Consider the following 26,621-nt stretch of genomic DNA (forward strand, 5'->3'; position numbering starts at 1 on the left):
CCTGCCAGACTCCAGGAGACCAATTTATAAACGTAGGCGAAGATTTTTGACTAGGAGACAGGTAGCAGTAGGTGCTAATAAATGAAAGGAGTGTGAATGAAATGTTGTGACATGCGGTGCTCTGAACAACCTGCGGAGCCGGGAGCAATCAGCAGGGACTGATAAAGCAGCTCGTGTAATTATTTGTTTGATATACAGCTCTTCCTCCTCCTCCTGCATAAATAGCAGAATTGCTTTGCTTAGTGCAGCAAGGTTGGGGGTTTTTTAGTATTATTATTCCTGCCAGGGCCTGTTCTCGCGGAGGTGTCATAAGAGTAGGACTTAGGTCTGGGTATTTGCTGTATTTACAGGTTTTCTGTTGTAATTCTTGCAGCATCCAACGGAGAAGACATTCATTTGAGTGGGAGAGGTGACCTTAAAAGAGCCGCCGGCGACTGCTTTTAAGCCCCTCTGGTTCCTCAGGTTTGTTCTCGAGGGGCTTGATGGCAGTAACAGTGTCCTAGCCCTGCACATGCACCTCAGCTGCAATTCCCACCTTGGCTTCTTATTTCTAGTGTGATTCTGATAACGTCGCAGCCCAGGCTGCCCAGCAAAACCACCCGACTCTTCCCATGGGCGCAGTTAGCTGCAGTGCATTAAGCAGCTCCCTCTCCTCGCCACCTCTCCTGGCAGAGCACGAAATTCAGCCCAATTTCCAGGCCTGGCCGAGCCAGGCAGCTCCCACTCATGTCCAAGGTTTCTGGGAGCGCCGCCTCGTGGGTTTGTTCCAGGATCTCCCCCTTTATTTTCTAAGGAAAGGGAAATTGTTCTGAGACCAAGAAAAAAGCCTTCATGCCCCGAGTGGTTTTATGTGGGACCGTTTCTTGTGATTACACTGTGTGGTTTCGATTCTTTTTGATTCCGAGCAATGATGACATTTTGAGATAAATAACGTGTTTGCTGCTCTGCTTGTTATTGAAGGACTTTTATTATTGCTGATGTTACATGAAAAAGGAAGTTATTAAAAAAATGTGGCAAACCGAGCACATTGGACAACAAATTGAAGTCCCTAGGGAGCTATTGCCTGAATGGGGTTTTGATTGGAGTTCAATTTAATGGGCCATAAATCTTTTCACTTCTGATTTACATTCTACTACAGACCAGTCCACCAAATTCACGATAATCAGGTTTTCATTTTTCTCTATCGAACGGAATACTCAGACCCGAGCATAAACAGGAATATTCCTTCAGCAAGGTGACCTTGTTCTTGCAAGCACGGGAGCGGTAATTGATTTAATGCCTCCTCCTCACCTATAAATTGGGCCTCTTTCTGAAGCATGTCCATCGGATTTCTAGGTAATTGGTTGGAGTAGTTGTTTTTTCACTGTGGTTCTTTGCCTGCGAGATGTTTGTCACGAGTCTGTGCTGTAATGGTAGCTGTAATCGTGCTCGCCGTCACGACAGAACGAATGCGGCTGGTAGATGCACACGTGCTGCTCCATGGGGGATGGCTTTGGATGCAGGTATGTGCATGTATCAGAGAATAAAAGCCCTTATTTAGCTGCTCCAGAAGCTCCCATGGAGGTTCCTCTCCAGAGCCCTTTGCTTTGGGCTGCCCCCAGTGTGTATGGGGATTTCTCCTCCCCTCAAGAGAAATTTTACTCAGAAAAAAAAAGTCTTGCAATGTCAGGTGTCCTCCGAACACCCCCTCAGGGGCTGTCTTTTGCCAGGACACTTTTGGGAAGTGTTGTGCCCTGGTTTTCTTTCCTTTGTTCGGGATAGCTCTTTACTCTTGGGGTTTAGGTTGAGCAGAGGTTTTTTCTTTCCTCTTTCCTATCTCAGCATCCAAAGGCAACTCCACGCGAGAGGGTAGTGAGTGAACCTGACAGAGTGGAGCGAGTGATTTGGAAAGGGAGGTCATTTAGAGGTGAGAACCAGGTGGCATCAAAGGAAATAGAATTTTCATGTAAGTCTGACTAGATACCCCAAGCCCAAGGTCCCTAAATTCTCCCACTCTTCTTGTAATTCCGTTCATGTGAATGTGAGCAGAAGTGCCTCAGCCAATGCACGGTGTGACTGGGAAAAGCAGGAGAGCCTGCTGGCTTCTGGGTGTAAGCACTGTCAGTTTGGAGAACATTGTGGTTAAACGCTTTCTTTCCCACCTTTGCAGCCGCTCAGTTCTTATCCCTGGTGATGCTTTTGTGTCGCTGAGTTGTGTAGATTCGTTTTATTGCTCATTTTAGCATTCCCAGCATTATTGGGATTGACAGCTTGAGTTTTGTGCAATCTCACAACTCCATGGGCTGTAAATTGAATGTTTTATGGCATGTTGAAAAGGTGAAAAGAAAGTTACATCTGCTATCAGTTTCCTAATTACATCAGCATCAACTACATTAGGAGTTTGTTAACGCCAGGTACTCTGGCTGGAAAAAAACATGTATAACCATGGCCTTCACAAATAGAAGCAATTACTTTGTAGAGGTTTGCCTTTTGTTTCCTGAAACCCTCGAGTTTCTCTTCCCTCCTCCTTTCTCTGCTTCCCTCCTTACAAAAGAAAGAAAGGCCTGAATTTTAAGTCGTTATGATTATCTTCCTAAGGGTTTTTTTCTTCTTTTTTTTCCTGCAGAGATGAATAGCTTGGAAATTACTGAAATTAATGTAAAAGAAGGAGCAGGTGCCAGTGAGGCCCCTGCCGAGCCCGCTAGCTTTAGTACAGGTGTTTGGGCAGGATGGAGGGGTCCAGGACCTGGCTGGGACCTCCTTCCCCTTGGCTTCTCCCCCCACAGGGACCTTCCAGGGGTTGTAGCCTGGACCTTGTGCCCCGGACGCCTGTGCAGCAGCCTGCGCCATCGGCAGGATGGCTCCATGTGGATCCTCATGCTCCCCTCCCTCTGATGTGTCCCCATGGTGCCCGAGTCCTGCTGCCTGTTGCAGTCACCATGGCCAAGGTGACTGTCAGGGAGGCACGAGGAGCTGTGACCCAAAGTGCAGGAGCCCGTTTTTCCACCTGGCACTTGCAGAGCGGGGAACGCTCCGGCAGGATGAGCCTGTGGAAGTATCTTCAGCCTCGTCCTAAATGCAGCTCTCTCTCCTGCTGCTCCCTGGCGTTTTTGCCTCGGATGCCTTGAGACTTCACTGACTTCAGTGGCAGCCCAGAGGTCAAAGTTTCTCATAGCTGCCTCTTTGGAGCTACAGTGTGGACCCCAGGGGCAGCTGAATACTGAGTTGATAAAGACAGAGCAGGGTCAAGAGGGAAGGGGCTGGGAGGCGTCCCCCACGTCTGTTCCCAGACCAGCACATGAAGCACTGCAGCTCCTGCTGGATCAGGGGTGTTTGTGCAAGTCTGTTGCCTTGCACTTGGTCTTGGGTCCCCCACACCCTCAGCGAACACCCTGCTTGTGCTCAAGGACGTTGCCCCAGGTGTCCTGAGTCCTTGTGTGGCAGATCCCAGTGTACCCATGATGGCTACCCTCAAGGAAGACCCCTTCTCCTGCCACCTCTCCAGCTCCCACGTTTTTGGTGGGAAATCTTCAAGATTTCGTCCCTGAAGCAGGAGGGTTTCTATTTATTTTGCTAATCTGAAATGTAAGTGGGAAGGCAGGGAAGTGTGGAGCGCCGCTGCCTTCGTCACGTCCCGGCTCGCGGCCTCCCGGAGAGAGGCAGAGCAGATGGAAGGCAGAGATGAAACAAAGATCAAAAGTAAACAGTGCAATTAAGCTTTTGATAAAAGGATAAAGCACTTATCACATCAAAGGCGCTGAAAAACATGTTAAATGTTTCCTGAACATTTCATGTCCACGTAAGCACTAGTTGTGCTTGCCACGGGGATGTTTGTGGCAACGCGTTTGTGCTGTGGCTGCAATTTGAGACCAGGGAAATGGCAAGGGGAGAGGAGCCGGGTTTTGGTGGATAGTTGGGCCCACATTACCTGCAAGGTTGGACAGCTGCTTCTTTAGGCTGTGTCCCCTCATGTTTGGGCTCGGGAAACCGTTTCCCAGAGGTTTCGATGCACTTGCCGGGTGTTGCAAGTGCCGGGTTTGCAGCTGGCTGAGTCATCGTTTCATACCAGTTTTTGGCTCAGTGAATCAAGTCGTTGCATCAATATTTTTGTGGAAGTGGCATAATTTGCAGTGAGGAGTGTCTTGTGGATTACGCGCCTTCCTCTCGGGGTTGGATACTGAGGTGCCCTGGCCAGTGCAGAAAGAAAGGTTAAAAAGGAGTATATTGCTCTCATTTTTGAGTTTCTTTTCAAATCTTAATGTATGAAATCTATTAAAAGAACACCTCAAAACTAGTGAAAGGTCTAATGAGTAGTTAGAGGGAAAAAAGAGAGGTAGAAAGAAATACAAGAACAAGAAGGGAGCTGCTCAGTAGCAGTTTTGGTTGCCTTTGTGCCAGCGTTAGTGCAGAGTCCGACCAGCTTCCTTCCATTTCATAACCCGCTTCTTCCCAAAGCAAGGAGCTGCACGTCCTGCCTGGGGACCTGGCAGGTGCTGTGAGCCAGGGACCCCTGCTCCTGATACGAGGAGATGATCATCTCTTCCTGAAAGAGTATGTTCCAGAAGCGGAATAACATTGCAAGCAGTCCTAAACTCCTATCTGCCTAATACAAATATTAGTTATTACCAAGCTTAGTAGTGCAAGAGCTTTTAATTTTTGTAGGGTTGATCTTCACGCTAACCTAACGGCGTGAGGTAGTGGGGAGCAGAAGGTCTTGGTGCCAACCCCGTCAGGAGGGCAGCACGTGCCCCTTGCTGTAGGCCAGGATTTGCTTCAGAAACACCACAGGTCCCAGCAGCAAATTTTACCTCAGCTCAGGAAATTTCAGCTTAGCCCAGGAGCTTGATCACAGAAGGTCACATCTGATTTCTTCACAGTGCTGAAGGGTGCGTCAACCCCGGCTGTGCAGCTGGCTTTATTCCCTTGTAAAAATAGCAGTAGCCTTAACTTATGGAGCAGTACTGTGTGTTTCATCGGGTTTGCTCGTGTGATGAGATGCAAACGTTGAGGCAATATCCTGTTCAAATGTGTTCCTGCTTGATAATAAAAATGGCGTTGACAGTGAGGGGCCACACTGTATAAATCATTACTCGGAGCCCTCTGTTTTACATGGAAACAAGGATTTGTGCTATAAATTGACAATTGTTTTAACTTTTTCTTTTCTGGACAGCTGTACGTCCGTGAGATTTATTTCTCAATCTAAATGGACACGTCATCTTTCTTGGGATTTTTGCCATAGAAACAAGACGTAACATCGCGTTGGCAGCAGCAAAGGGGATTTGGCAGTCTCTCCTATTTACTACACCACATTTGAGCTGTGTACAAAAAGCAGCAATTAGTTGCTCCTGGAGTCTTATTGAATGAGCACATCTGCACGTTCATTAAATACTTCAGCTTGCATTCTGGCCTGGATGACATTTGGCTATTCTGGTCTTTAAAATAAAATATATTCCCCAGAATATACATCCCGGGGCCGGTGGGCTGTGGGGCCTGGTCCTTCAACAGGCAGAGCTGGAGGCCGGGAGGGTCTTCCAGTACTGCTCTGGGGAGTAGAGATGGTGCTTGGATGCTTCCCTTGGGCATTTTCCCTCCCTGCAAGGAAAATGAAATTTAGGAGCAGATTGGCAGGTCCCAGAGGTGTTTGCAAAGAGAGGAAGCGCCCGGTGCTTCTCCTGGTCCTTGGTGCCCTGACATGGCCTCCAGTCGAGAGCTTTGGGCTGGGGATTGCAGAGACAGAAGGAGATGCTTTAAAGCCCTTAGGGCAAAATCAGCCACCTCTTGCACCAATTTGGAAGCAAAGCAACTTTGCTCAACAGAAGGAAGAGCTGAAGTTCATTGTGAGCCACAAAATAGAGGTGAAGCCTGGAAATTCAACCATTTTGGCCCGTAAAACTGAAATAAAGGGAGCCGGAAGGTGGCTGCTGAGGTTGGACGGCCTCCTGTCAGAGGTGCTGTGCGTCCTGCAGCTCTAGTGAGGTCGGTGAGTGCTCAGGATCTTTTTGAAACATATATTTAGTGCCTAAATATAGATCTACGACCAAGTAACTTTAGGTTCCGAAAATAGTGCAGGTGTCTGGCTTTTTCCCCTTCATCATTTCTCTTTGCTTTTTAATCTCTTCTTCAGCTCCCATGTTCTCTCTTCTCTCCTCCTCTCTTTTCCTGTCCTGCGCCTGGTTCTGGGTCTCGTCCTGGATCTGTCCCTGTGTCCTCGCTCGGGCAGCTCCCCTGGCCCTCGGCAGCCTCAGGGCGCCTCTCGAGGGTCCCCAGCAAGCCCTGCTGGGCACCTTGTCTCCTTCTTCCCACCCTCAGTCCTCCCAGGCTGGTTCTCAGAGGGATGGAGCTTCAAAGCTGCTGCTCCACTCTCCTCAAACCTGCTGAATTCGAGTGCCAAGGATCTCACCTCTCATGCTGGGGCCTGCGTTAGGCTTTAGTGAAAGTTGGCACAGGCCTTGCCTTTGGGGAGCCCAAAACAGCCACCGTCATTTTGTGGCATCAAAGCAGATGTCAAATATTCCATTTTTCTGTATTCCCTATCGCAGGTGTGATGGACTGGTGACCACTGAAAAAGAGGGTCTCATGGAGGATGTTGTGGAGGAATCACGCTAATTTTGTGGACAGGGCGCTCTTACTTGTGACTTGTGCTTTTCAGGTCACCTGCAGCTGAGCCTCTGGTTGCAAGTCCAGTAGATCTTGTCCCTGACACACATTTCTCTCTGTTGCAGGAAGGGATGCCCCAAACGCTGAGGTCTACCAGCATGTTTACCCCCTGTGGCTTCAGCCCTCATCTACATACTTCAAAAGAAGATGAGCAAGGAGGACTGATCTTCCAGGATGGAAACCTTACCTCAGCATCTCTGGATGCTCTAATCCAGCATCTTATACCTACCACTGATTACTACCCTGAAGTAAGCAATTCACAGGATAATAAACAGTTTAATTTTGATGAATTGGGACAGCACTTTATGCAAAAAAAATGCAAATGTGTTTAATTTTGAATTAAGAGGGCTTATTTAAAAGCTGCATACATTTAATGCCTGGTAAATTGATGCCTGGCTTTAAATGCTATTGCATTGCCCTATAATTGCTTCCATGAAAGAGCAGTTCCCAAAGTTGATACTGCCTTTAAATAAGAGAAGGCAGGGGGGGAAAAAAGAAAAGCTATGAGGATGATGAATTTGTGATTTAGCAAAAGGAGAACTTCAAAACCAGCAGTTTATCCCAGAGAGGTTTAGATGAAGATTGAAGCAAAAAAAATCTGATCTGGCATTAAATTTGCTGAATTTCAGCAGCTGTAAAACCCATCAAAGTTTTTCTGCACATATAAAGCATTCCCTCAGCAAAATAGAGAAATTTTGATAGCTTCTTAATTTACCTACCGTTATATGGTTATATGAGCAAAGTCTCTACAGATACTGGACAGCAGAGCTCAGATCTTTGTTCCTTCAGTGAAAATTCAGTGGTTCTTCACTGATAATATAAGGATCTAAACTGAAAGCAGGTTTGTGGTCCTGCCAGCCGTTGACTTCACTAGATTTGCACATCCTCAGTGGAATTCAGGGCAGAGTTTGACTGGAAGACTTTTAAGTGCTAATGTGTCCCTGTGGAAAGGCTTGTATTTCAAAGTGCCAGAGTAGCACTGGCTTCTGAGTTTAGAGGACCACTAAAGTTATCAATGCAGAGCAGGCAGCATGTTTTAAATTAGTTGCAGCTCAGCTTCCGATCAGCTAAAAATAAGTCATAAAGGAGCATATCAATTAAAAAGAACAGAGAGGCAATGAAAGTGGGTAATGGCAAGATTAGTCTATGAGATTTCCAGTAAGCAATATGTGATATGAAACAATTTCACCTACTGCTCAGGAGCAAGGCAAGGTCTGGCGAAAGGAAGATAATCCAGGCGCCAGGAAGGGTCAGGATGCAAAGGAATGAGGATTCATGCATACATTGAAAATTCTCTTAGTGAATATTTTAAATAATCCAGTGACTTATCCAACAGTCCGTCTTCCAAGAGCCTCAGTGAGATGATACTGTGCACGGTACAGCTTGACTGTTAGAAACAAACCTGGAGAGTCAGTAGAATGAGGGAGACCTTCTCTAGAGCAGTCAGGGGGAGGCCTGCAGGGCACTTGGGGGGCTATTGCTGGTGAGGGGTGTCTGCAGCCTGCAGGCCCGTGTGGCGCAGGCTGCCTGAGCTGGGCTTGCCCAGCTGTTCTGCTGCTGCCATTGCCAGGACCCGCGCTAGCTCTTGCAGAGAGCGCTAGAGATGCCCTTCGCTGGCCCTCCACACAGCAGGTACCCAAGAGCTTGGGCAAGAGAGGGTTGGAATCGGGTGCCAGGAAGGTAGGAGATGCCACTGGCTCCTTGGAGGTTTGCATAGCAGCACGCAGCCAGTGTCAGGGGCAGCAATCCAGACATCCAGCCTTCTGCTTTGTACCTGTGCCCCGCTATAGAAGAGCAGATTTTTTGCTCTAATGGCATTTGTTGCTTAAAAGAAAGTGTAAACATTCAAAAGTTTATATTTAATAAACACAGAAGAGCAGACATCCACCTGGCAGCTGTGAGTCCCGGCATGACTTACTGACACGTCTGCTAAAAAGCTGTTCTCCCTAAGCAGGGACTGTGCTCCAGTGTCTCTATTGCTTTTTGAGTGGGAAACTGTTTTGCAGTAGAAGCCTAGCAATAAACTTGGAGATTGGGGGGTTTCTGAGTAATCTTAGCCACTGGATGGCTGGCTCACAGTAGCTCTGCTTGTCTCTCCTCTGCAGAAAGCCTATATCTTCACATTCCTGCTGAGTTCCAGGCTCTTCATCGAACCTCACGAGCTTCTGTCCCGAGTCTGTCACAAGTGCATTGAGCAGCAGCGGCTGGATGACCCGGTGCTGGACAAGGTTAGTTTGGATTTACAGCAGAAAAATGCGAGGTATTTTCAAGGGGCAGAAAGGCCTTGGACTCCCTTTGGATTGAACAAAAGCGTTCTCATTAGGGCGATAGTTGCTGCAATCCTCACACTGAGGCATCCTAGTATCAGTGCGCAAGAGCGAAGGTGCAGGCACTGCTCACTGTGAATCCTCTTCTAATCTCCCTTTCCCCCTGTCTCAGTCTTCCCAGGTGATTTTCCTCCTTACCTCTGTAAGGCTCTGGTGAAGCCTGCAGGATGCGAGGAGGTAGGATGCAAGCGCAGCGCTGCTGGTCGCCGATGCCAGCACGGCACTCTCCCCTTTGTACTTCCTGCCTCTGCCCTTTGGCTTTTTGCTCCTGTAACAGTCACAGCAGCCCCCCTCGGCCTTGCCTGTCACTGTGAGCACAGCGTAAGAGCATGCGGCCCGCACTGACGTTCCTGCTGCTGCTCACAGCCCCTGTGCGGCCGAGCTGCGGAGCAGGGCTCTGCGCCGCACCCCGCAGCCAGCTGAGGCAGCAGCGAGGCTCCGGCGAGCTAACGACACGGGAAAACCCAAGCTGCTCCTGCCTCTCTGTTCCTCCGATTTGCCCAAGGACCGAGCAGACAGACACAGTGTGTGACAACACATGTGCATCCTCTGTCCGTCCCAGAGGCACTGCGGACGAGTTGGATCGCCTTGGATCCTGATCAGTGCCAGATTCCACTTAGCTCTCCTTGGGGTATTGATGAAAGCCTGTCCAGTGCATTGCCTGGAGCAGGAGATAGATATATATCTTCAGTGCAATGGAGAAGAGATAAACAGGCATCAGTTGCAATTTTACACCCCCCCCCCCCCAAAAAAAAAACCCCAAAACCTCAAACAGAAATTCTGAAATGTGTTGCAGGATCAGCCTTCCCAGCTTTGAAGCACAGTGATTTGGACTTCCTGTGTTGCCTCAGTTGCCATCACCTGAGCACGTGTGCTTGTTCTTGCCCAGGCTGTTGGCACCAGGCTCCCTAGGTGAGGGAGATCCGAGTGGCGTGTGTGATCTGAGGGCAGTACAAGGATGTGTTTCAGGTGCAGAATCACGCAGAATCACAGAATGGTTGAGGTTGGAAGGGACATCTAGAGATCATCTAGTCCAGCACCTAAACGTTTTTTCCAAAGGTGTGAGATGTTCTGTTCCCTGAGGCCAGTGCTTTGCCTGAAGCACTTTTATGAGGATTCGGATGTGGGCACTGCAGGCTATTGCCGCCTGCCAGACTTTCCAAGAAATGAGGCATTATCTTACTATCTTATCACAGAAATACTCTCAATCTGCCCCAAGTGCAGCTGCTTCGGGGTGAGGCTGCGTTTCGGGCAGCCCTGTCCTCACGCACAGTTGGCGGCACACGGCTGAATTTGTGTACCTCAGAGCGGGGCTGGCTTTAAAACTGTCTGCCCACGAGTGACCTCCCAGCCCTTGCGCTGTGGCCTGTGACTCGCACACAGTCCTCTCCTTCCATTCATAGCAGCAGTTTACACAGCTGGAGCAAATGTATCCCCAGACCTTTGTAGTTTCCAAGAAAGCTTTCCTTTTAGTAGCCACCTGCTGGTCTTTGAGCGTGAGTTTAATGCTAGCTGACAGCAGTTATTTTTAGAGATGCGGTTCATTGAAACCTGTTGTTGGTGGAAAGCTGAAATATGCATTTGAACCACCGTGGTTGAAAAGCAGAGCTCTGTGGAGCTCAAGAGTATAATTTTTCCTGATTACAGGGTACACTTGAGCTGCAGTACGTATGCAGAAGGCTGTTTGTTTTCGTCTGTGTTTTCTGTAAATAAAAATACAGTTTATTGTTTAACGCAGCTTCCTCTTTCCGTGTTCTTGGGTAATGGAGGATGAAAGCTTTGGAAGCAGCCGCTGTGGCTGGGGATTGATGCTACCCAAAGGCACCAGGAGTGCTGCTCCCTCCCGCTCCCCTCCCTGCCCCCAGACTGCTCATCCCCAGACTGTTCCTGCTGCTGATCTCCACCCACAGCAAAGTGGGCAGCAGCTGTGGGTTACATGAGGGGGTGTCCTTATCCTATCATGACCCTGAGTTCAGGTGGGAAGAGGGCAACATCCTCAGGATTCCGGGTAAAGGAACTAACGTGCCCGTGTTTTGTCTGTTTTCTCTTCCTTGTGCTACATTTCCCAGTGGTCCCTAAGCAGTGCATCCCCCTGCCAGAGAGCAAAGAAGCAAAAGACTCACCTCTTGGTTGGTCAAGGAATAACGTTGCAAGCAGTTCTTCAGGAGAGGATGAAAGCATAGGAGGGGTGTAGGGAGGAACATCTGGTTCAAATCAGCAAAAAGGCCAGATGTTTTAAGCTAAGGTATTAAGGTTGCACCAACAAAATATGTCCATCTAACCATAAACTGGCCAATTGCATGGGCAAAATACATAAATCTGCATGTAAAGCAGACAGTTGTGCATGCATATAGACACTGGTACATCTTGCATGCAGAAATGTGTCAGTTGTGCACCAGACTATTTGTTTGCATGTGTGGAGATTTTGCAGGTGCAACCATAAGTGCCTTCTTTGAAAATTTGGCCCCACGTTCAGTGAGATCCATATTTGCTGAGACTTAAATGAGTCCGGATGTTTCAATCCCTATCTATCACTCTGGTTTCCTTTTCAGGCACGGATCAGAAAATTTGGACCCAAAATCTTACAGTTGCTAACAGAGTGGACAGAAACGTTCCCGTATGATTTTCAGGAAGAACGGATGATCGGCCATCTGAAAGACATGATTCACAGGATAGCCCCGTGTGATGAGGTAAGGATGTCTGGCTGGGAACATTGCTTGGACATATTAAATTCATTTATCCTACTTGATTCCTCCTATTTTTTCTTCTGTTACTTGGCGTTTTCTGTTCCAAAGTCTAATTTTTCATTCCTTGGCTTACATCTCTTCACAGTCTGTGTTATTTTATTTTATTTTATTGAAACAATCTTTGCTTTTCATGTTCATCTTTTCATTAGTGAATCCAACGAGCAGTTGGCTTGTGCATTCCTGTCCTGGGCACAACATGTCACAGGCTCGATGCTAGGACTGATTCCTATTGTAAAGCTGGGACCCAGATAGAGAGTGAGCAGATAAAGAGCAGCAGCCTCCGATCACAGCCTCACTGATGCCCCTGGAAGGCACATTAAAGACCACAGGATCTATGTTGACCAGAACATTAGGTCCTTTTGAATCCAGTCTGTTTTGCTGAACTTGGAGAGAGAGCAAGGGGCAGTCCTTATGTTTTTAAAAAATTGTTTATGGACATTTGGCACAGCAGTGGCAAAAGGGAGCAGCTTGTGGCATGCTGGACAGAAACTCTCTCTAGGTAATGATAAAGGTTCCCTCATGGTTTTCAAATACACAAAGTCTGTGCACAGCAGAGCAGGACCCAGCAAGAGACCTGCCTACAGTTCAGGTGGGTGAACCCCTTAAATTAATCCAGAAACATTAAAAATACCACAAAGTCCGTGGAATAATAAGGATATGGGCAAACAGCACATTGAGAGTCTCTAATTACTTCTGGGTTAACCATGAGATGTGGAAGAATTCGGCTCGATTGGCTACGTCAAGGCCTGGCTTGAGGCCACAGATGTGTGCAGCTCAGTACAGCAGTAAAGTGCGGACCCACGAGAGGGAGAAGGGAAACAATTAGCAGGGCCTAAGCAGAATGGGCTGAAATAGGACCCTCCTACCCACATGAAACACTAGAGAAATGGAAACAGCTGCTCCTGGGCAGGGCTGGCATCAGCGCTGGCACTTGGGACCGGCTCCGCTGCCCCGGCCGAGGTGGTCACGGGAGCTGGAGGGAACAGAAGGGGCTGCCCCAAAGGATCTGGGTGGCCTTGACCCCATCCACAGGAGGGAGGTGACCCGTCCTGCGGCCTTCCTTACACTCTGTTCCCAACCAAGAGCCCCAAAGGAAAACCTCAGGCAGGCAGAGCTGCAGTTTGCCTGTCAGACGCCAGCGGTTGCTGCGCCCACTGATGTTCACACATGTTCACTCTGAGGTGCTCGGCCTGGATTAGGTCCAAATCACTGTTTTTCAAATATTACCAGGCGCCATAATTGCAAGTGATTATGCCTGAGTGAAACCAATAATTAATTTAAGGAACAGCTTAAGTCCTGCAGATGCAGATTTCTTTTTTTTGAGGGACAGCGTGAAAGAGGGGCTGTGCCCGGTAGTTGCTTGCAAGAAAGTTGTTCCCATCGTGAATCATAGAACTTAAAGATTGAGAGATTTGTTAGGTCATCGAGGCTGTATAGGTTAATGCAGGATTTTCCTCTCCAGTATATGCTCCCGTTCTTCCTATAGTCCACTTTCTAAAGGCTCTGTGATGTTTTTATAAGGGTGTCCATGCTGGGAAGCATTTCTTAGTAAGTGCTGTGATTTGCATTTAGAGTTAGAAATTTTAATTAAAATTTGAGCTCCTAAGCCACCTGCTGAGACCTGCTGTCTTCAGAGGAACTTTCTCAGATAAGAAGGAAACATTTTCTTTAAATATTAAACAGTAGCATGCTTCTTTTGACTGTTAATGTGGGAGTGAAGAAAAATGGGTTGATAGTGAGTCCAGCACGCAGCCCCCATAAGGGAGTTCGCTTTGTGGTGAGGTAATTACCAGCATGTCAAAGGTAATGAAAAAAGTCGTTCTGACTTCGTGAATGTATTTTAAAGAAGGCAGGAAATACTTTTAAAGGGGCAGAAAAAAATGTTGTGTTTCTTTTCTTTCTTTTTTTCTCTTTTTTTCTTCCTTTTCCAATATTCATAGAAAAGCTTTCCGGAAAAGGATACACTCAGCAAACTTGCAGTTAGTCTCTTTAAAAGCTCTAATTTATGAATAATCTTTTGTGTTCATTAAGTGTCTGATCTATTTCATTCTCCCTTGCTGACTGGCCTACCTGAATCTTCATTTACCATTGTCTGTGTATATTTTTGTGCTATATTTTCTGTAAAATTAGGTGAAACTAGATTTCTTGATGAGGGCTTATTGAGAGACTTGCCAATATGCTTTGTCTTTCAAGCAGTTTTGTACTGCTGCTGGCTTTTCACCCAAACAGTGAAGGATTTGGTGCTGCACAGACATGGCTGGTCAAAGATTTCTCATCTAAAGTGCATTTTGAAGGAGGACTGAGTTTCCAGCTTCAAGTTTTTGTGCAAAAATATCTGATATTCTGTAGAAAACTTGGATGTCACTGTTCCCCGCCCAAAAAAAAAATTCCCTTGTTTCTCAAAATATGTTCACAAAATACCAAAATATGCCACCATTTGTATTTGCACTAAAGAATAACATTCTGTTTGGAGGGTTTCAGAAGCTGTGCTGAGATTTGCAAACAGTCCTGACACATGAACCAGGGAAGCATTTGGATGCTGTTCAGCGGGCTGGGTCCGGGCTGGCCTTTGGAAATGACAGGGTTGAGCATCTGTTTGAGTGAGGATTTACATGAAGCAGCCTGGCAGCCTCCCTTCCTGGGAGCCCGTGTAGATGATATTGAAAGAATGATTCCTAATTCCTAGAAATTACTTCAGTTAATATTCTTTTCACTCTTCCTCACTCTGCTGTGATTTGCCTCTGAGTGGAACATGTGTTGGACATTTTCCTAGAGCAGTCCCTCCTGCCTTCTAGATATTTATTTCATTTTGAGCTTGTCAGCTATATTTTGCAAAATAGCCTAACCGAATCCTGCTCACTGGACCATACCCAGCTCAGAGGGCATCTTCCATGTATGAAACGAGGCACCTCCCTAATCCTTCTGCTGGAAGAGTCACACAAATGTGACGAAGTCTTGCAGGAAAAGTGGAAGCACTTGGATCGTCCTGAGGGTTTCCAGTCTCAGAGCTGAATGGAGAAAGGACAGATAAGAGTGTGTTGTTACAGAGAATGAAGCAGTAGGATGTATGCAGGTGGGATCCTGTTTGGGTGAGAAGAGCACTGAGCCTGGCTCCGGGTAACTCGGACACCTGAATGCGAGTGTTGTCAACACCCAGCACGTCTGGGAGAGACTGAAGTCAAAGGCTGTATCTAAACTGTGGGGTTCAGGACCTCTTTCCAGGTGTTGGTTTGGGCTGTGTCAGGTGTGTGTTGGTTTTCTGGACATGTTGCAGCTGTGATGATCACCACTGCATGGAGGGTGCTATGGTATGCACCCGTGTAGTACAAATACAGTGGAGCTGGGCCCTGTGCCAGCTCGAGTTGTGCCCTGACTGCTTATAAACCAGAGTCACTTGATGGGCTCAGTTGTGTTTGGAGAGGGAGTGGGTGGCCAGGGCGTCTCTGTACCGTGTATCTGTGTGCTGGGAAGGGCAGCAAACAGACTGGTGCTCCCTGAAGTTGAACAAGGACCCATGCCACATCCATGGCTGATGCTCCTTTCTCCTGCAAGAAGAGCCCATGAGGTCTCATTCTTCAGCAGGATGCAGCCACTCTCTGCTCCACATGAGTCTTTAGCCCAAGGACTTTTTCAATGAATTATTTCTTTAGAGCCCATCCACCTGTTCTCTCATTTATCTCAGTTCTATAATGTCTGCATCTGTCACTCATGAAGAGTTGAAGGCATTTCATCCTTCATGGCCAGCAGCTCCACTTACTGTTTGTGAAGAGCTGTTGAAGCTCTGAGAGCAACCTGAGCAACTTGGTAATGATCATCCTGCAGAGCGCACGGCTGTGCTTGGAATATGATATGAGCTTCCTCCAAAAGCAATTAACATTTGAGATATTAAATACCCAGAGCTATGCAATGCGCAGCCTTCTCCAGCAGGGTCAGAATAACTGTATTCCTGCTGCTGTCAGCTCAAAGGGGTGGCGAGTTTATCACTGGAAACATTTCTTATTCCTAGTACATCCCTATTTACTAGGGAGCATTAAGACCTAAGTATTGGCCAAGAACTCTAACTAACATAAACGATGGGGACCTCTTTTTTGGCATTACCTCTCCTCTGATCCCACCAGTGCTGGTGTTGGCTGGTAGCCCAACCCACCGGTCCCGCTCGCCTCTGCTCTGGCCTGCAGTCTGCCTCTGTGGTCCAGAGCACAGAACTGTAATTAAGGCAACTGGTTATTCTGAAATAGGCTCATTGAAAATAAAGTGGTGACCTGTTGCTGGCTTAGAAATATTCTGCAGTATGGAAGTTCTGCATGAAAATGCTCTGTTACCAAGTCCTTGGGTGGTTTATGTTTCTTTCTCTCTTCATTTTCCAGGCCTACTGGAAAAAAATGAATCAGCTCTTGCAGACCCTGAATCAGAAGCTTGCAACCCTCAACCATGGGCAAGAAGGGATTGTCAAGATCAATGCTGCTGTCTCAGATAAGCTGGTTGCCTTTAAAAACAAACCCCCATCAATCCAGAGGGAAATCCTGAGTGTCTGCAGTGACCCCTACACGCTGGCTCAGCAGCTCACGCACGTGGAGCTGGTGAGTGGGAATGGTTTCCAACTTCTGTGGTCAGAGAGGTTTTTTAAAGCCTGCAGCAGTGGTGCAGCACGTCTTGTGCTGTGTCAGCACTGCAGGAGGACGTCAGTTTTAAGTGATGTTAAGAGATATTTGAATGGAGAGATACGTCAGAGTGTTCCTGTGTGTATCGTGGAACACATCACTTTATGTCTTTCTATTCTTCAGCTTGTATAGTTGTGAAATGTGACTTGTATTCCCAGAAAGGCCAGGGGCTTTGTTTTGTTGACCTAAGGTGTTATTGGAATGGCTGATTATTAACTCTTTTATTAATTGGGAAGAAATTTTAGCAGTTCAAAACCATTCCTACAGATACACAAAGCATTCAAGTTGTCTAATGTTCTTCATTCTTCCCTTTGGGAATTTCTGCGTGCTCATACCAGGCTGCGAGAGCATTTTGCAGACCACAGCATCACTGTTATAGGCTGGGAAAAGAGGTGTGCAAATAAGATATGAATGGCCCAAGACCCAGGGATAAAAAGGAGACTGATCTCCTTTCTATCCATCTTCTGACTCACAGATCATTGGGTTTTTACAGGCTGTACCACCCCACCAACAGCTCAGTCACTTCTGGTAGCGTCTTCTACTCACAGAAAATGGAAGCGATCTTCTTTCCCCTCTCACAGCCTGGACTGGATTGTGCTAATGGGCAGAAGCAGAAGTCAAAGGGAGTTACGGCACGTGTATGAAATGGGGCACCGAGGGCCTAGTTCATTAAGCAATAGGCTAAATAGTCTCAGCAGCAGCCAGACTCGGTGTAATTAATCACAGTGCTAACTGCTGTAAAGCACCATAGCTCACGTCACTTTTTTTCTCAGCAGGTTTGAGATTTATGGATATGATAGATGTCAAGTCGGAGGGAAATAGCTCGGGTGGAGGGGAAGCAGTTTCCATGGCCAAGAAGCTTCGTTAGCTGCCGGGTCAAGGACACCCTAGCACCAGGCCCGTGTCCTCCAGAGGCACAGGAGAGCTGGTGCCTATGGATGGTCCCTCACGTGCTCTTTATTTACTGTTTTGGGTAGTGCCAGGGACACTGCTGTGTAACCTATGCCTCTAGTGTGAGACGTGGATCTCCACGACGTTCCTTCCCGGGGCAGCAGCGCAGCGTCGCGGGGTAGGGGGGTAGGGTCAGAGCCCTGTGAGTGCCGAGGGGCCGGGGACTGCTCTGCTCGCCAGATCACAGCATTCCTACCATTTTAACGGCTGGGAAACTAGGCTGCTGAGCAGCACTAGCCAACTGCAGGGCTGGGGCAGCACTAACGCAGAGCCGAGGTCTCCTGGCTCCCACACGGGGCCTTGTGCAGCCAGCGCCTCTCTGTGCAGCCAGGGGCTCTTACTGCACCTTGTCAATAATGAGACATTTTTATTCTCATTCTCCCCTTTCTGCTGAAAAAACTCTGATTGCTCTTATGAATTTTAATGTCTGGTGCTAGTTGGCCGTCTACCAGTTCAGTGACACCCTTTCAAAGCTGACAGATAACAGGAGTGTCTTACCAAAAGAAACAGAAGAGATTCTGGGATACTTTCTTATTCTTTCTCTCTCTCTCTCTTTCTCCCTTCTAAAAGGAAAGGCTAAGTCACATTGGACCTGAGGAATTTGTGCAGGCGTTTGTCCATAAAGACCCTTTGGATGGCACCAAGGTATGATTTGTCTGCATGCAAAATGTCTCCTGCAATAACGGTGTTTGTTCCAGCTTTTTGAACTGATCTGATGAGATCCGAAGGAGCAGGGCCTGGGGCACCCGTCAGGCAGGAGCAGACCCGCTGGCAGACGTCTATATTCTCGCAGCGGGGACGGGACCTTCAGTAGAGCTCCTTCATTGGCAGGTCTTTGCCATTCCTTCCTGATGAGACTATGTCCCAGCCAGAGACGGCCACATCCCGATGTCCTGGCCTCCGGATCGCTCCTCCTAGCGTGTTTTGATCGGGACAGATGGCTTGTGGCTGCGCAGGACCAGGGAATGTCTGTTCCCAGTGATGGAGGCACATAGGCTTTGGACGTGATGTCATGCCCATAGTGTGTGCCCAGACACCACAGTAATGAGTCAGTGCGTCATGAATCAACGTACTCATCTCTCTCTACACAATAGCTTTTAACCCAGAGCGCTGTAGGGAACAGAGTGTCTGATCAGGACTTCATCCAAAGTCCAGAGAAGCCAATTGGAGCCTTTCCACTGATTCTGGTGAGGTTTGAAGCAGCACTTCAATGAGTGTCTCAAAAAGGAAAAAAAGTTCCTGGCCAGAGAGTGAAAGTGTGAGATTTCCTACAATGCCAGAAGAGAAAGGGGGGGAAAATTTGTCCTCAGAACTGCATATGGGCTCCCACCAACATCATATATCAGTGGCAGAATTGAATCTTTTGATTCTGAAAATAACAGAAATACCACTGTTTATAGTCTTGTCCAAAGCAAATAATTTGTGTTGATGAAGAAATGGGTTGATGGAGGGAGGTATGGATGAGTGGATAAAAAATGCAACACTGGGCATCTCCTCTAACTGGAATTGTGGAAATTTTGCACTTGGTTGCTGGGAGAGGGGAGCGGGCAGAAATGTTTTTCCAGGTATTGTGAGCATCGATCATGTTTTTTAGGTAGGAACCCTGAGATTTCTAATATGTGTCAGAAATATGAAAGCTCCAAGTGCCATAAAAATAACTGTCATTATTAGTAAAGAACTTCACAGAAATGTGTGTTGAGGAAAATGCTTTCTTAGGCTTAGATGAGTATTAAAGAAACTTTCTTAATGGAAAATATTACTCTTGGAGCTTTTGATCACTGAGGAAATGACATCTATTATCAGCTTAGCCACCACAAGTCAAATTTTAGTTGAGAGTCCTGGGGCGAGAAGAATTCTGTCTCTTTTTGATACAGTTAGTATCAAATTACCATTAATAATTTTGCTGCCTCCATAGGAGTTACCAGTGTATCAAAGACAGACTAAAAATCACCTCATTTTAGATGCAATCAAGAAACTCGCAGTTAAGCATTTTATGCTCAGATTTAATGACAATAAAATCATTCTTGCTACTCGGAAAAGAGCAACTCAGCTAGTTTCTAATACCATGGTGCCCAGCAACAGCTCCTACGGTCTCCTACTGCCAAGAGAAGGAAGAAGAGAGGATGGAGGAGAAACCATGGGCTGCTGTGTGGAGCTGCTGGATTGTCCATGGTGAGAAGGACCCACCCTCACAATGAGCAACTCACGGGTTGCTCCAGCCCTCTGACTCTCCCCACACTGGTTACCAGCTGGACGCACCTGGAAGAGACCCTGTGGCTGCCCTATCCTTCAGTCAGCCACTTCTGTCAAGGAAAGCAACAATTAATGAGCTTAATGAGTTGCTTGTGAGCTTCAAGAAACGGCTTCCCAGGGGGCACGTACTCTTGGCTAAAAGGCAGCAAATAGACGTAGTGTTTCTTGGTCCTTACAGCACAGGAGCTTTGTGTTTTCCTGTCACCTCCATGTCATTGTGTTGTGCCTGGGAGGATGAGATTGTGGTGCCAACACAGAGGAATACTGAGGTGTAAAGAGAAATTAAGCTTATGAAGAAAACATAAGGAAACATCAGCTAGTGTGGACAGGAAGGACTAAAGCAAAGAGCCTGAAAGAAAAGCAGGGAGACCCTAAGTAATGGTAGGTTGGTATAGCAGAGCGAAACATCTTGAAAGACCAAGAAAAATAAGAGATTTCTTGAAATATGATGAGAATATACAGTTCAAATCAGTATCACACCTGTGACTTCATTGAAGTCCTTAATAACAGGGCAAAGAGCACGGGCAGGAGGAAGGGCTGCATCACTGTGTGGCCTTTGAAATCCAAGGCAATATCTTCCACCTAATAAGGACCTCAATAATAAAGCAAAAACTACAACAAAGCTCTTGTAATTTAGTCTTAAAGTAGCTAGGAATTTTAGGCTTGTTAAGACTTTCCCCATGATTTCTGTTGATTTCTGTTTTTGAACATAAATGAATATGTATTTTTTAATTACCTTGGGAATTATATTAGTCAACATTCCTTAAAGGCTTTTAGGTATTTAACTTGTGTGGAATGGGCATTCCTACTGGCATTAAGGAATCTGTATTCATGCACTGTGGTTTTCTTCGTAGTGGCCTGTATTTCTGGCAGCCCTGGGAAATGCTCATGCTAATAAAACAAAAATTCAGTATTCTCTGATACCCTCTAGTGGACATTAATGAATGTTTAAATAAATGATGTGAAATCTAGAGAACAGACAGTCCTAGAACTTTCTCAGAATTTAGGTCTGGGAAAAGATCTTGAATTCTCATGATCCCCAGCAACATCTTTGGGCTGTGTGAGCTGCCAAACCTCCACTGAAGGCAAATTATCTGTTGAAGTCAAAGGAACTGGAAGAATTCAGCCAAATATCTGCTCCCACAGCCTGTAGCAGTGCGAGATTGTATAAAATTCTCTGTAAAATCTGGAGACTGTGCTTCTTATAAGGGCCTGTTCTGATGAAGTCCCTTGTGCATGAAGGTGGCCAACTTCGGAGCAGCCGCCAAGGTGGAGCCGTCAGCAGAGAGCGAATTATCCTGAATGCTCAAAATGCGAGGGAAATATATTTTCCCCCCATAAAGAAGCAACTCTAAGTGTCTCTTGTTGGACAAGACTTGTGAGCGAGCGTCTCTTTTTCACCTCACTGAATTATGAGCTATTCCCTCCAGAAAGGGGCTGCCGGTGATTGCACTTACAAAAATGGAAAGGTCCTGGAGTGGAAGGGTGCAGCTGAACGTGCTGCACAAGATGCGCTTGTCCCGCTTGATCTTTCTGCGTATTGTTGCTGCTCTGTGGATCCTGCATGCCTGTTCTGCCCCGCTGAGCCAGGCGCAGTGCACAGAGCTCTGCTGAGCACTTGCTGCAGGCCAAAAGGGGCCGTTTTCCATCCGCTGACGTGAATGGCAGAGCGACATACTCGGCTAGAGCCATCCACCCGCCGCCCACCCACCCACTGACCTTTTGAACTGTGCTCTTAATGCCCCGTCCCCCGAGTGCGCCACAGCGATGTGACAAAGTGACCACCAGTGCGTGGCGTGTATTGCAGCACCCAGACAGCTAGCTGCGAGTTAAATGTCTCTCCCTCCTTCCTCCTCCCCCAGACTTGTTTCAGTGAGCAGAAGAAGACAAGCAACCTCGAGGCGTACGTGAAATGGTTCAATAGACTCTGCTATCTTGTAGCGACAGAGATTTGCATGGTAAGTAAAACGTGCGTGGCCGTGTTCTACCACCTGCTTGATGTGCCAGTTTGAGACAGTCTGTTAATAAGCAGACCTGGGGATTATTTCTTATGAGCTAGCCAAGCATCAGGCAGTAATGTTTAGGAGCATCTCACTCGCAGAAGAGACCTAATAATGATGAACACGTTGCAAAAAATGCTGGCGACACACAGGGGATAAACAGTTCTCTTGATGTAGGAGGAGCACGGGGTGGACTAATGAACCCTGCAGGGAAAAAGAGAGGGAAAAAATGCCTTAAATTACACTGCATGACTTCTACTGGCAAAAATTGTAGTGGAGCAGTATTTGTTATGTGTCTGCCTAAAGCTTTGCTCTGCAGGTGAATTTCATTGCCTGGGCCGTTGTCCTGTTGTCCATTACTGTAGTTGTGACTAAGGTTTTTTTTTAACTTGGTAGTGTTTTCATTTGTTTTTTTTTTTTTTTTTATTTTTAACTTGACCCCATCGAAATGAACCAAATGTTTACTGCTGTGAAGAGGGTGTGGAAGGGAGGAAGGGTAGTGGGTTAAGCAGCCCAGATTGCCTATGGCTCAAACACTTGAGTATTTGGAGTTCTTTGGAAAGGTAGGGTGTTCCAGCCCAGTGAACATATGGTTTGAAAATGCAAACTACCATTTGACTTGACCTCCTTATTAAAATACCCAGAACAGCAGAAGGGATTTAATGCACTGAAACAAAGTCTTTCTGGAACAAAGAAGCTGCTCTTATGTGGATGTGAAATCCTGGCCTTATGAAGGGCCATGGTGATGAGCTCACTGTTTGAACAAGCAGCAAGGGTGCCTTGCAATTCTGCATACGCTTGTTACAGCTTTTCTTCTAATTTGCAGCCTGCAAAAAAGAAACAGCGAGCGCAAGTCATCGAGTTCTTCATTGACGTCGCCCGAGAGTGTTTTAACATAGGGAATTTTAATTCACTGATGGCAATCATTTGTAAGTACTGCTTCTCTAGAGAGCTCTCCATTGTCAGGGATGCAAAGGAAATATCTGAATGGCACCCACTGTCCTTCTTCTTCTTCACTCCTAGCTGGAATGAACATGAGTCCAGTTTCCAGGCTAAAGAAGACTTGGTCAAAAGTGAAAACAGCAAAATTTTACATTCTCGAGGTAAAAAGACAAACAACCCCCCTTTTTTTTTTTTATGTGTGAGTGATATATGAGATGCTTGTAGACATATTTCACAGGTAGAGTGCAAGATTTTGGTTGTGGGTGCCAAGTGGGTACTTAGGAAAGGTCACAACGTGCTCAGGGGAATCAGAGGGATTGTCACTCAGGAACCAGGCTTTGGCCTGTATGAAATGCACAGTCCTCCTGTGATCCATCTGTGTCACTTCATTCTACAGATCAAATGGTGTCCAAATAAAAACTCGGTCATTTATTAATATAAAATCAGAGGTACAGACAACCATGGCCTGTGCTCCTAGAGCTGTTGTCGTATCCTCTCATCACACATCTGTTTTTCACATGTGTAGGTCTTCCAAGGATGCAGGCGAAGCTCTGTTAGGCTATGGAAGGCTATGGGTAAAGCTGTCTTTGGAGCACCCTGGTCCCTTTCTAACCTAAGTGTCTTCTCTTGTGGATCTAGCACCAGATGGACCCTACTGGTAACTTCTATAACTACCGGACGGCGCTGCGGGGAGCTGCTCACAGGTCCCTCACTGCGCACAGCAACAGGGAGAAGGTAGGTGTGAGCACAGCTCCCAGGGCTTGTGCACGCGGCTCCAGGCTTGGTATGAGCCGTTCTCCTGCTTCTGCATCCAAGGATCCTGCACTGCAGAGTGTACATCTGTGGCCGAGGGGCCACAGCAAGCTCAGCAAGGCTTTTGGTTTATGTTTAGGACCACCAATGATGGAGACCTCGCTCCCAGGCAGTGTAGAGCAGGGCAGCACAAGCTCACACGAGCCTACACAGAACTATTAGCCTTTCTGTGGCTCTTGTACTGGCATTAAAGAGTTGGTCTCTAACTGCCAACAGAAATGCAAACTTTAAACAGTTCCCTGCATGTGGCATTATAGCTGGAGCTATTTAAGCTTTCCACCTTGCAGCAAAGGTAAGGTAAGCACTGGCCTGACGGGGCCTTTCTCCAGTGAGGGTTGGAGCATCTGTGGGTTGCTCACACTCAGTGCTGCAACGTGAAGGCTGTAGACTGGGAAGAGCAGCTGCTGCCCTGCTCTAGGGCCCTTGCAGATACCCTTTCAGCTGATGTCCAGCGTGCACTGGAGTCACTGCAGGACATTAAGTACTTAAGTGAACGATTGCTTTGCTGTCAGCAGCTCCCATGGCCGCCGTGCGTGCCGGGACGCGTTGAACTGCACGCGTCAACCAGCTGCACAAGCTGCACTCCAGGTAGTTTGCAGATAGGCCAGTGGAAACATTTGGAAACCCTGCTATGCAGCGCGCCCTCCTCGCTCTCTGTGGGGATTAACTCTGTGCTTGCTGGCTTAAAAACAGACCTGACTGCTGCAGGAAACTGCTCATGGAGCTGGGTGCCCAGACCCTCCACGTTGGCTTTTTCTATCACAGTAGCACCACACAGGAGTCGCGAAGACTCAGATGTGAATATTGGGATGCATCTGGCATTGAATTTATCCCTGCTGTAATTCCTTTAATTTCAAGAGTTTTACCTTAACACTGAAGTAGGTCTTTCCTATAGCAAAGCAACATTTGACTGTGGCAGGTTAGAGAGAAGGATCAGTAATATACGGCAGCTTGCCCTGAATGACACTTAGGGCTTGTTTTCCATGTTGCAGAGGTCTCTCTGATTCTGTTGGCACTTTCCTTTCAATAAACTGTGTGTTCTCAACGCAACCCTCTGCAGGTTGCTGTGGAGAAGCAGGTTATACTAAACAGGCACTACAAAGGCAGGTTCATGCCTCCAGAGAAAGGCATGAATGGAGCTGGTGAAAATGCAGCTGTTCCTGGTGATAAACCCTGCCTGTAGATAAGTCCTTGGCCACTGAATTGTATTATTCCATCCTTCCTTGTTCTAGAACTGTAGTGGTCACCTAAGTGTATCTGTGCTAAGTATTTCCTCCCTTGCTGTTCTTAGGTTTGCAAATGTCTTTGAATTGCTTGATTTGTCTATTCAGCATCTTTACTGACAAAGACCTCAACAGGGGGAGGAAAGATCTGCAATTTAATCTTGTGCTTTCTACGCTCAGTGACACTACTGATACAATGAGAGTTAAAAAACTGGGTTATGAGTATTTTCTTAGTCATTCTACTCTGCCATTGTGCTCAGAGGCTATTTATTCTAGAGTACAGTCAGCTCCTGATTGCTGAAGGTGTCTTTGTACCCTGCTGCCCTTTTCCTCGCCTTTCACTATCCTGCTTTCTAAGTGCACAGCACACTGAAAAGTTAGTATTTCTTTTTTCTCTTCTTTCCTGATTGAGTTCTTCTTTCATGCAGAGAAAATCCTGTGCTGGAAAGATAATAGTTTTGCCATTTCTCTTCACAGATTGTGATCCCCTTCTTCAGCCTATTGATCAAAGACATTTATTTTTTGAATGAAGGATGTGCTAATCGCCTTCCAAATGGACATGTCAACTTTGAAGTAAGATCTGAAAAATGTTTTTTTTTTTGTCTTTCCCATTCTAGCACTATCTAAGACCTCTTGCCCATGTTTTCAGTGCAGACTGACAAAGACTGAATGTGCCAAAACAGGCAGTCTTGAGTGACTGCCTGAAGGTTTAACTAACCCTAGACTGTCTTTAAAAAAATAAATAAATAAAAGGCATATTTAATATAAACATTGCAAACAGATCAAAAACCAAGCTGCGGGGTTTTCCAGTGCTGAGTGAATGGCAGATCCTGACTCGCTTCATGTGGGTTGGCTGATGGAAATGTATTGTCAGCAGTATAAATGATTATACATAATGGCTTGGAGGAGGAGATGACTTCCCCAGAAAACAAGAACAAACTATGTTTTCTCTATATACACTAATAAACAAGGCACTATAGAGCACTTTATACAGACAGAAATTAGTTCATGAGGCAGAAGTCATGCTCTTGGTGTAAGGATCAGAGCGTGCTAATTCCTGCCTGTTGTTTTACATGAAAGAATTGCCATTAATTCCCCTACAAGGACTTACCTCCTCCCTGCAGGCCTGGCACTAGGTGATATTAGTCAGGTGCCCTGCATAATCCCAGGTCTGTGCCGGAGAGTTTGGGTTTACCCTGGCACTACTTGTTGCTAACTGCAAGGTTAGCAACACTTTTTACACTGTGCAATGGTTATTGCCAAGATTTGTACGTTGTGCAAAGATAATTGCAGAGATTGGGTGCTTCCAAAAAAACTGCCCAGCGTCGGTGACAAAACAGTTCTGCAGCTCTCAAATGTTTTGTAAATTACTTCTTCAGCATGTCTGTTTGTTGCATTAAATTTCTCTTTTAGTTATTGATGTTGTGAGATGGTGAATAATAAATAGGATATTGAGCTTGACATGCCTTAAATTACATCAGACACTTGTGCCATGCATTGGTGCCACCTCAAAGGCATTGAGGTCATTTTGCTTTCTGTATTTCTATTAAATCCTTCTTCTTCCTCTTCCATCCAAGTTTATGCCCTCTGTTCTCAAGTACATATGCGTAACCTGTAACGTGTTCATGGATGTGTTTTTATTCAAGCACAAACTGAGACTGCCTGTAAAAAGAAATGTAGCACACCCTTTCCTGCCTCTTTCTCCTGTAGTGAACCAGGAAAATGCACCTGTCTACAGCTGTACCAGATTGCTTTTCCTTTATATCCCTGTGACTGACAAGACGAATCCTGGATCCTAATCTGTTCAGATGTAACTTGGTGGAATGGTTTTATTTTACAGAAATTTCTGGAACTGGCTAAGCAAGTAGGAGAATTTATAACCTGGAAGCAAGTAGAATGTCCCTTTGAGCAGGACGCCAACATCATCCACTACTTGCACACTGCTCCCATTTTTACCGAGGATGGTAAGAGCCTTTGTAAACTCTGGTCATGGAAAACTTGCTTCTTCATCTTCACTCATTAACGCCCTGATCCTTGCAGCTTGTTTGACCCCAGTTTATCGATATAC

At 46.6% G+C, this 26,621-nt stretch overlaps 1 protein-coding gene across 2 annotated transcripts in view; it reads left to right on the top strand.

Moving 5' to 3' along the window:
• RASGEF1C (RasGEF domain family member 1C) overlaps positions 1-26,621 on the top strand; it is a 51,595-nt gene that overhangs the window by 21,521 nt on the left and 3,453 nt on the right. For both annotated transcript variants that reach the window (XM_026047640.1, XM_026047641.1), the window contains exons 2-12: positions 6,702-6,884; positions 8,742-8,864; positions 11,516-11,653; positions 16,078-16,290; positions 17,893-17,967; positions 21,438-21,533; positions 22,402-22,504; positions 22,599-22,678; positions 23,157-23,252; positions 25,031-25,126; positions 26,394-26,517. In XM_026047640.1, the coding sequence (XP_025903425.1) occupies positions 6,708-6,884; positions 8,742-8,864; positions 11,516-11,653; positions 16,078-16,290; positions 17,893-17,967; positions 21,438-21,533; positions 22,402-22,504; positions 22,599-22,678; positions 23,157-23,252; positions 25,031-25,126; positions 26,394-26,517 (1,321 nt within the window). In that variant the 5' untranslated portion in view covers positions 6,702-6,707. The remainder of the gene's footprint in view (positions 1-6,701; positions 6,885-8,741; positions 8,865-11,515; positions 11,654-16,077; positions 16,291-17,892; positions 17,968-21,437; positions 21,534-22,401; positions 22,505-22,598; positions 22,679-23,156; positions 23,253-25,030; positions 25,127-26,393; positions 26,518-26,621) is intronic.

The sequence above is a fragment of the Nothoprocta perdicaria genome, unplaced genomic scaffold (assembly GCF_003342845.1).
Source record: "Nothoprocta perdicaria isolate Ctin4 unplaced genomic scaffold, notPer1 scaffold_5, whole genome shotgun sequence".
Lineage (NCBI taxonomy): Eukaryota > Metazoa > Chordata > Aves > Tinamiformes > Tinamidae > Nothoprocta > Nothoprocta perdicaria.